The sequence below is a fragment of the Lotus japonicus genome, chromosome 3 (assembly GCF_012489685.1).
Source record: "Lotus japonicus ecotype B-129 chromosome 3, LjGifu_v1.2".
In the NCBI taxonomy this organism is placed as follows: domain Eukaryota; kingdom Viridiplantae; phylum Streptophyta; class Magnoliopsida; order Fabales; family Fabaceae; genus Lotus; species Lotus japonicus.
The window spans coordinates 15,633,192-15,643,014 of record NC_080043.1 but is presented as its reverse complement, the minus strand read 5'-3'; the positions used below and the strand labels follow the sequence as shown (position 1 = coordinate 15,643,014).

The window sequence follows — 9,823 nt, the reverse complement described above, 5'->3', positions numbered from 1 at the left end:
TTGGCGGCTCCACCTCATCTCGGAAGCGGAACAAGTATGGTTTTTGATTTTGAAAAACTCACTGAAGAAGTTATTCAGAAGATCAAAGCTGGCCCACATTTCGACAAGCTGATTTCTGAAGTTCTTAAGGCAATCACTGCTCGCCCAGATCATGCAGATATCGTGGCTCGTCGTGAAACAACGGGGAAGAGTTCTAGCGGTAGCGAGCTGAACGAAGATGTTATGCAGGTAAAACAAAATTTCACCTAAGCTCACTTATTTCAAACTTTTTAATCTGATTGCTTAACCATACTGTGCTTAGGGAAGTTTATTAAAGTTCATTTTATAGCATAAGCATATACAAGTGTTTGAGTAAGTTTATGATAATAGTTTATGGTCTACATATTTCGAGCTCATTTTCATTAGTTGCACAGATTGACTTATGAATAAGTACTTACACTTACCTGTGAGCTATGTTGAGTTTATTTCAATAATATTTTAAGTTAACTTATGAATAAACTTGTATGTGATAAATGCTTCATTAGTCTGTTTATCCAATCTCACACGCAGTCTACATAATTTGTATACAAACTATGTGTACTTACTTGGGGTGCTATTTGAACTATAATTCCTTAAATACATATGTTTTTATTTATCAAAAGAAAAATTGTGATTAGTAAAAAGTAAGAGTGATCACTATTCTGGGGTATTAAAATAAGTATTAGTATATATGTCCTTGAATGATATGTTTTGTGCCTAAATTGTGGTACATGTTATGATATATGTATGATAATGCATTGAGGTTTTGCAGGATGAAATCAATAAGGATCAGGAAAAGTAAAACAAAGGAAATGGGAACTAGGCTTTATGACGGAGGAAAACATTGAATATGTCATTACATGATTTTGAAAATTGATTATTTGTTGTTGTTGTGCTACTATAAGTTGGTGATGGTGTTGGTACATATAAAATTTGTTCGGTAATTTCACCGACCCTAGTCGGATGACAAACCTCGTCAAATTTTGCATGTCTTATCATGTTTGGGAGAAAAACTAGATAACTCCTGTAGGTTTATTGTAGACTGAAGAGATAGCAACTTCAGCTTGGACTTTTAAATTATTATTTGTTGAAAAATTATTGATATTCATTGTTGAGTTCTTTGTGGTTGGTATAAATGTGGCAATGTGTGCTTTGTGATTGTTCTACTACGCACAATGTCAACGCAATTGGTAGATGGTTGAGTTCTTTACGCATTTAGCTGATGGTTCGATCCTTATGCGGTGTGTATAGAGAATGATTTGTTATGACAATTATATCCATTTATTAATCTTAAAGCCTCGAGGAAGTTAGTGTCATGGTTTCCGACTGCGAGATATGAAAATATATCAGTCAGTGAGACATAAAATTGCGATATTATTTAAAGACAAAAGATACTAATATGATGATGAGAACTACCTCACCTTAAAGCTTATAAGAAATATTTTCTACTCTAATTTAAAAAGTTCATCAATCACTTACAAAAAAAGTAAGAATTAAATAATTTTTTAATGTAGTTTTCAATTTCGTTTTCTTAACTACTAGAAATTAAACCCATGCAACGCACATGCTTATTTTTAAGTTGTAATTTTTAATTATAATATCTTTGTAAAATATATGTTTGTATAAAGGTAAAAAAGCATGGAAGATGATTAAGAATATACATATATATTAAATGTACATTGTGAAAGTTCATAAAAAACTTATGTATACAATATATGTTTAGTATATTGTGCATATATTTCATCTTGCTCAATGGTAAGTATTTGCAATCCTTTTGGTGACATTACGCTATACAATTATATCTTGCTCAACATATAATTGATTGTGAGAGAATGCAAGTGGTAACTATAATCCCACATGGTTTAATGATTGTCTTTGGTTTTCTTTGCTTTTCATTGTGTAATAAAATTTTATTCTAAATTATTTTCTTCTTTTGATAAAATGTCACTTGAGAATTATCTATGTGATAAGGGATTTGACACCTATGTAATTGCTTCCCTACGTATTCTACCTCTATTATTCTTCCTTTCTCATATGTCGGATGACTAATCTTGTGTCACTGCACATGCCTATGACTGAATTTATGTTTGTGAGTAGCATAATTGACATTCCTACTTTTAGGTGCAAACAATGTTTTGGCATCGAGTGCATCATTTTGAAATTGATTTTGTAAATTTGAATATGTGCTATCGACAACGTTTTTAAGTAACCCACTTGTAGGCTTAAATTCTTGTCCATGTTGAACTATATTTGTCTTCTCTACTAATTGTTTGTATATTCCCATCACCAATTTTCAAAATCCATTTGTTAAATTCATGTTCCAATTAATGAATTAACTTGAGAAGAGGATGAAGAGTCACTAACTTATGCTTTTGGATAGCATAGTGCTTTGGCTGGATGCTTATAACCAACAATGTCCTTTCGTGACCGATCTACAACATCAAATGCTAATTTTGTTGTCATTGAGACTTCATCTTAAATAATCAATTATGTTTGAATTATAAATTGAGTAATTTGAGTATTTTGCTTGATTGAGCATGTATAATAAAACTAATTGTAATTGAAATATACTATGAGTTATTCTACCGTTCATGCATATTGATATCCAATGTTTGCTGAACCAGTATGGTCTTTAAAACAATAGAGGTACCGGTTTGAGGTTTAATCTACTGGTGGTAGTTAAACAATATTTTTAATTTTTTTGCATAGTATTAAAAATTATTTATAACAAATTTCATATTTATAAATTTGAAAAATATAAAAATGCATTATGATGATAAAACTTTGATTCATTATTTCATTTGACGTTATTTTTTTTTAAATTCATATAAAAAATTAAAGAAATGAAATAGAAGTTTTATAGCAATATTATGCAAAATGAAAAATTCATATAACCATCACGTAACTCTCAAAACGATGGTTATCTTACAATTATGAACTAACAAAATTGACTCATACGTAACTCTCACTAGATTCTGTGAAGGAGTAACTTAGCGCTTAACATCTTTTGTTCTAGACAAAAAACTTCAACTTTTTCTTCATAAAAATAGTGTAAATTATGAGTGCTTTTGTAATTTTATTTTTAAATTTTGATTTTTTCCCTCTCCTCATTTATCATATTTGGGTCATAGCTTTCTGATTTTATAGGTATATGGAATAACTTAGGGCTTGTTTGTTTCCTGTTTTCAAAACAGTTTTCAGTTTTTTAAAACTGAACACTTGTTTGGTATGACCTGTTTACAAAAACTGTTTTTGAAAACAATTCCCATTTTCAGTTTTTAAAATATCAGTTTTCTAAATATTCGAAAACATGTCATTCAACCTGTTTTCTTCTTCTGAAAACTGTTTATAAAAATTGTTTCTGAAAATTGTTTTAGAAACTGAAAAACAAAATTGCAACCAAACAGGCCCTTACTATCTTTGATATGCAAATTGCGATCTCAATCTTCATTCAAAACCTTATGAATAAGCACATATGCAATAGTCTATTTTTAATTTATTTTAATAAATTTCTCACAGCAGCTTATGAATAAGCGCTTATGCATTAAGCCATTAACGGTTTAATTAAGTTGTTTACTCAAACACACCCTTAGTTTATAATTTTATCTACATTAAGTTTGTTAGAGATTTGCTTGAGCATGGTGATCTGGCATAAAGAACAAGGTAAGAAAAGAGATTAAATAATTGCCCAACCAATATCTTCAACCATAAAATCAGCTTATAACGAATTTACAAGATCACGATCTAGTATCTGTGGATCATCAGCGCGGAGTTGAACTCTCACTCATTGCAAGAATGGGGGACCATGTTCTCGCGAGGCCTCTTGTATAGGGGGTGTTAATCTCCATCTTCAAACAACAAAGTCATGTCAGGCTCTCAGAAAGGTTTTCAAATTGCAGTCTGAAATCACAAGTGCTGTCACAACTTTCTGATTTTAGAGGTATATGGAATTAACTAATAGCTTTTATATGCAAATTGAGCTCCCAGTCTCCATTCAAAACCTTGGAGCTAAAATCAGAGGATTCATATCCATAAAAGCACCTTGACAACAAGTGTTGGAGCCTATTCATACCCTGCCTATGTCAACTTCATCCTTCCTGTTTCCAAGAACATTATTTTTGGTATGCTAACATGAGGTGAATGGTATCGTTAGCTCCACAATGAAATGCCAAAGAATGATTTCTACAGAATCACTTCTAAGTGAAAGCTTATCTCCTAGCTTTTGAGTCACAGCTTCTAAGAAAATGCACCTTAGACCCTATAATCAGTAATCCAAACACCCATTACATGTCATGACTCTGAATACACAACCCAGCTACTACCAGTTGTTGCCTTCACTCCCCGCTCTCTCATTTCCCTCCTCAATCTCTCTGCCTCCTCCTGTCTCCCAACACTAGCATACATCTTTGCCAACAGAACATAATTTGCAGCATTCTCAGGCTCAACCTCAGCCAGAGCCCTCCCTGCAATCTCAGCCAACCCCAACTCCCCAAAATTCCTACAAGCCCCAAGAAGCGCGCCCCACGCCTTGGCGGTCACTTTCACCGGCATCCCTTTTATTACTTCATACGCCTCGTGCAACCTCCCAGCCCTACTCAACACATCCACCAAGCACGAGTAATGATCGCTACTCGCCTCCACCCCGTAATCCCTCTGCATTCTCGTGAAATAACACAATGCATCATCCGCAAACCCGGCATGGCTGCAAGCCTTCAACACCCCAAGGAAAGTGATCCCATCAGGCTTCACTCCCGCCATTTCCATTTCCTTGAACGTCTCCAACGCGGCTTTAGCCTCCCCGTGAAGCGCGTACGCAGATATCAGACTACTCCACACAACCACATCCTTATCCATATCCCTCATTTTCCAAAACACGTTACGCGAATTCACAAGGCAGCCACATCTTCCATAAGCCTCAATTAGTCCACTACCCAATTGGGGATGCGGGACAATGTCATTCCTTATTCCATACCCATGAATCTCCTTGATCAAATTCAGCGCCGCGACATTAACACAAGCAGGGAGCAAAGCAAGCAGCGTTATCAAACGCGGCTTGAGTTCAAGCTCAAGCATCCTCCGGTACAAAGCAATGGCTTTGAACGCCCCGTCGTTCTGGGCCGCCAACGCGGCAATGATTGGGTTGAAGGTGGACTCATTGGGGGGAACGTCCATGAGGTGGAAAAGCTCTAACGCGGCGGGTAGGCTATCAGGGGAGTGGGCGTAAAGCGAGATCATGGCATTCCAGACAACTTCATTTCGGTGGGGAATTTCATCGAACAGGTGGCGTGCGGAGGTGAGGGAGAGACAATGGCCGTAGAGGTTGATGAGGGCGGAGGCGATGAAGGGGTTGGAGAGGAAGGAGGATTTGGCGGCGTGGGCGTGGATGGAGGCGCCAAGGAAGGGGCGGCGGAGGGCGGTGCAGGATTTGAGGACGAGGGAGAAGACGTGAGGGTCGAGGGGGAGAGTGAGGGTGGAATGTATGTGGTGGAAGACGGTGAGTGCTTGGTCGTGACGGGATTGGTTGACGTGGGAGGTTATGAGCTTTGTGAAATAAAGCAACCGTGAATGGGTTGCTGAATAGTATGAGGATGAAGCCATGCAAATTATTACAATACAAATTTGCTTCTGTTTTCTTTCCTTCACTCACTTCACTTCTTGTGTTAGAAATTGTAGTGAGTGGCTCAATGGTGAGGAAGCTGAAAATTAGGTTTTTGAGCTGATTTTTTAACCGGTGGTTAATGTCTTTCACAATAACACATGTTTGGTTTAGCAAAGAAGATAGAAGATGATTAGAGAGAAAGATTAAAAGTTGTTTGGTAGAAAAGAGAGTGAAAATGAGGTGGTAAAGAAAGTGAATTGTGCATGAATTAAAACTATAACAAAATTTATCGGATCTACCACCCTATCATAAAAATTTCATCAACACTGCCGCTTCGGCATACCATGATCAAATACCCTTCCATCAAAAAATAAAAGAAGAAAGAGGAGAGAAATCAGAGATATAATATGTGATGTGATAAGAAAATAAGAGAAATATAGGAAGAGAAAGTTGGTGAAAATGAAATGAAAATAAGAGTGTGAATGAATCAAAACCTACTGAAAATAAACTTGAACATTAGTGTCAAGCGAAATAGTGAAATGCCCCTTCAGCTTGAGAATCACTTTTATGATAGATAATACAAAATACATTTTCACGTCAAGATTGCTATGAAAACTAAGTGTAAGGATTATGCTTGATACTTTATAGTATATTATGGCTTTGGTCATGTAAACGTCCATCATAACACATTAATTTGAATATGTGGTGCGAGCCAAAGCAGCATCACTAGACGTACTTGGTAAATCAAAACCTCCTAAGAATGCCAACTCCAATAAATAAAAACAAAAACAAAAACTTTTCTGACTAAAGGGTTCAGCTAGATGAATCAAAAGAGACCATAATATCTTATTATGAATCAACTCAAAAAAGATAAACAAAACAAAACAAAACTAAAAAACAAAAACAAAAACGAAAAAGGTCTTCTGCTAAGTTTGAATGCCTTAAAATTTCAATGAACGGTCTTTCCACTATCATCTTTTGCTATTAACAATATAACCAATCTCTTATTTAATGGAAATACAAAGAAACACTTTCTAGATGTATGTCAGTTTATCATAAAAACATATATAAAACCCTATAAACATATCCTTTATTTAATGACTGGAAAACAGGTAACTATTTAGAGGGTTCCCCATCTGTTTCGGTGGTGGTGTCTCCAGTAGAAGCTGCAAATTTACGTCTTTCCTCAGAGGTAGCAGTGATGACCGGCATCCACAAATCAGCAGTACCACTCAAGAGTGACTGCACCTGTGGATCTGAAGCCATGGTTGTCGATATCATCTCATCCACATCATCCAATTTTGCTGATAATCTATCCAGTTCCTTGGCTATTTCCAACTATTTAGACAACAAATTTAAGGGGGGGAAAAGGAGAGAGTGTTAATTTGATTTCATTTCAACATGGAAATGCAGAGAAATGGTCATCAATTAATGGCTAAAATGTGAAAAATACCTCATTAAGCTGCTTGGTTGACTGTTGAGGAACTTTTGTAACCTCTAATCCAAGGGTTTCAATTTTAGAACGCAGTTCAACTTCTTCTTGATTTGTCAGTGCTTCAACCTACACAGTTTACCAACAGACATGCACATAAGCAGTGGCCAGTAAGAGATAATGCAGTGGAAGTTAAACTACCGGTAGAATCCAGTGCAAGCATATGTAACATTCTTGGATACTTTATAAATTAGAATGCCTAAAATCACACTGATCAAGGGAAGAAAAGTAGTCTAATCTTTTTTTCAGTTTAAAATGGAGGACAGTGGACACAAGTTAATTAAATGAAAGCAGGCAATTTAGGATCATAGTGAAATGAAACGAAGATCATAGAATGCTAGGTAGGTATTCTCCACCAGAAAACACTGATCTCGCTCTAGCTTTGGCCTATAACGCAGAACTCATTTCATTATACTGTAAATGATTATGTACAATTCAGAGTACAGATTATAAATGGAGAAGTCCACAACTACGTAGTTTCAACAAAGAGCTTTAGATTTTTTCCCCCTTTTGGTACAGGAGACACGTGGGAACAAGGCTGATATCGATTTCAGTTGGAAGAGATTTTGTTTTTGACAGAAGACAATGTTATTGTTGGATCCACTGTCACTAACCCCACCAGAAAGGAAAGAAAAGGTTTTGGTTGTTGTTGCACCATATCCTCATTTATGCTCATTCATCTCCAAACTTTTCAAACCAGAGGTGACGATATTAATCAATACCTCAATCCAAACACTTACTGTCTTTGTAAGATTAGTAAGAATGCAAGATGAATATTTGAACAATCAATGGCGAATTGCTTTTGGTGACATTTTGAAAGGTGGCAAAACCTTTCACGTGTATTGATTGAGTTTAGAGCTAAGTTGCATGAAGATGCGATCAAAGAAGAATACAAATTCATGATTAGATAGCTTAAACTCACATGACACATGTTGAAGGTTTGAACGTCTTTCAACATGTCACCAAGAGACAATTAGCCACAATCTTTCTAAATATTCATCTCACATTCTCACTACATGAATCCAACAAATTCAAATCACAGCATCCTGAACAACATGATATATTGGTCTTACCTCCTAACTAAATTTAAAAAAAAAATTAAGCACAAGGAAAGGCTAAAGAAGCATATAAGTTCTTGATTAGTTTTAACTCTATAACCATTATGTCCCATGATCTTTAACCAACAGATAAAGAAGAGTTGCCTACCCTCAGTACATGTATTTTCCATTCCCAGCAGAAATAACAAATCCCCTTCCGTCACTCTAGAAGTAGCAGAAAGCAATTACAGAAAAACATCCACGTGATACAATACCGCAACACGTATGTTTTTCTATATTTGCTTAGTGCTATTTCAAGTGACAGATGTGAATTTGTTGTTTCTCCTTTGCAACGAAAAGTATAGGTACTGAGGAGTAAGTATATGTGTTATCGATCGCCACATAAGAGTTATAGAGCCCAAAACAATCATCAACTTATATGCTCCTTTGACCATTGTGCTTAAAAAAGATTTAGGAGATAAGATCAATATATCCTGTTGTCCAGGCTGTGATCTGAACTAGTAGAATAAATTCATACAGTAAGAATGTGCCAAATGCAATTCACTAGGCAATTCATGCAATTCACAAATCTAGGTCTAATAATTATACAGATGGCAATAAGAAATTAGATGCCCAAATCATCAAATTCCACAAAGAAAAGTGGAAACACTAAATTCAGAACAGAATAAGCAAATAAATGATGAATCAGAACACGAAGCGTAAAATTGATGAACGGAGTGAAACGAACCTCGTGGAGGAGACTTGAGAGAAGGTGGAAAAGCTGTGCATCTGGTTTCCCTTCCTCTGTCATGGGATTTCTTTGTCTGTGTCTCTCTGTCTGTCTGTGCAACCGGTTTGATCACTCCAAACTTCCTGTAAGGCTTCCTTCTGGGACGACTCACGAGTTCTGAGTGCTATAAGTTTTAGGTGTGTTTGGAAGTTTAGTAGGCAAGTTTTAGGGATCCGGTCAAATTTTAACTATTATTAGTGTGTCCGGATAAATGTTAGAAGTCACCCAAAAGTCCTTCAATTTTTAATATCATGAAAGTAGAAATAAAAATGGTTATGTTGGGTCAAAAGAATAATTATATAAATGAGGTGTGGAGAGGGGAGGAAGAGATAAATAGGAAGAAAAGAGAAAGAAAGTAAAGATGTAATATGTGATTTGATTGATAGAGAAAAGAGAAATAATATAAAATTGAGGTTGAAAATGAGTGAAGATATGTGTATATATCATAACTTTAGGCAAAACTCAAAAGCTATTTTAAATTAGTTTTTTAATTTTTTTAATTAAACAAGCAATATATGATAGGCTTAAATATACACTTTTGTCATATGACCCTCCCTTAGCTCACATTCTCTTTGTTTTTCTTTTTTGAAAAGCCAAGTGCTCTCAGATTCACATGGTATCTACGCTTTTGGTGTTCTCTAAGCCTAACTCAAGTGGTAAGAGTTAGGGACATACGAGTTGGGTGGGATGAAGGGTGAATGATGAATGTCTAGGGTTCGAACTCTAAGGAGAACTAATTTACTAACATTACTAACAACTAACATATGCCTATAAAAAAAGGATGAAATCCGTTGAGAGTAGAGATTTAAGCGCTTAAATTTGGTCTTCAAATGCTTTTGAGTCTAAATTTAAGGCAGATTATTTGTGAAGCAAATTGTTTAGAGATT

General features: G+C 35.6%; 2 protein-coding genes across 2 annotated transcripts; both read right to left on the bottom strand.

Moving 5' to 3' along the window:
• Positions 1 to 3,694: 3,694 nt before the first annotated feature.
• LOC130748712 (putative pentatricopeptide repeat-containing protein At1g03510) lies at positions 3,695 to 6,424 on the bottom strand. The gene has a single exon (XM_057601955.1). The coding sequence runs from the start codon at positions 5,614 to 5,616 to the stop codon at positions 4,309 to 4,311; it is 1,308 nt and encodes a 435-aa protein (XP_057457938.1). The 5' UTR covers positions 5,617 to 6,424; the 3' UTR covers positions 3,695 to 4,308.
• Positions 6,425 to 6,538: 114 nt separating this feature from the next.
• Positions 6,539 to 9,103, bottom strand: LOC130748713 (uncharacterized). The gene is made up of 3 exons (XM_057601956.1): positions 8,895 to 9,103; positions 7,071 to 7,178; positions 6,539 to 6,955 (listed from the first exon to the last, which is right to left on the bottom strand). The coding sequence occupies exons 1-3, from the start codon at positions 8,955 to 8,957 to the stop codon at positions 6,734 to 6,736; spliced, it is 393 nt and encodes a 130-aa protein (XP_057457939.1). The 5' UTR covers positions 8,958 to 9,103; the 3' UTR covers positions 6,539 to 6,733.
• Between the last annotated feature and the right edge of the window lie 720 nt (positions 9,104 to 9,823).

Excerpts from the sequence above, each read along its gene's own strand:
- LOC130748712 (XM_057601955.1), bottom strand. The coding sequence starts at position 5,616 with ATGGCTTCATCCTCATACTATTCAGCAACCCATTCACGGTTGCTTTAT.
- LOC130748713 (XM_057601956.1), bottom strand. The coding sequence starts at position 8,957 with ATGACAGAGGAAGGGAAACCAGATGCACAGCTTTTCCACCTTCTCTCA. Across the intron at positions 7,179-8,894 it reads TCTCAAGTCTCCTCCACGAG|GTTGAAGCACTGACAAATCA; the intron begins GTTCGTTTCACT and ends TAAACTGTGTAG. Across the intron at positions 6,956-7,070 it reads CAACCAAGCAGCTTAATGAG|TTGGAAATAGCCAAGGAACT; the intron begins GTATTTTTCACA and ends TTGTCTAAATAG.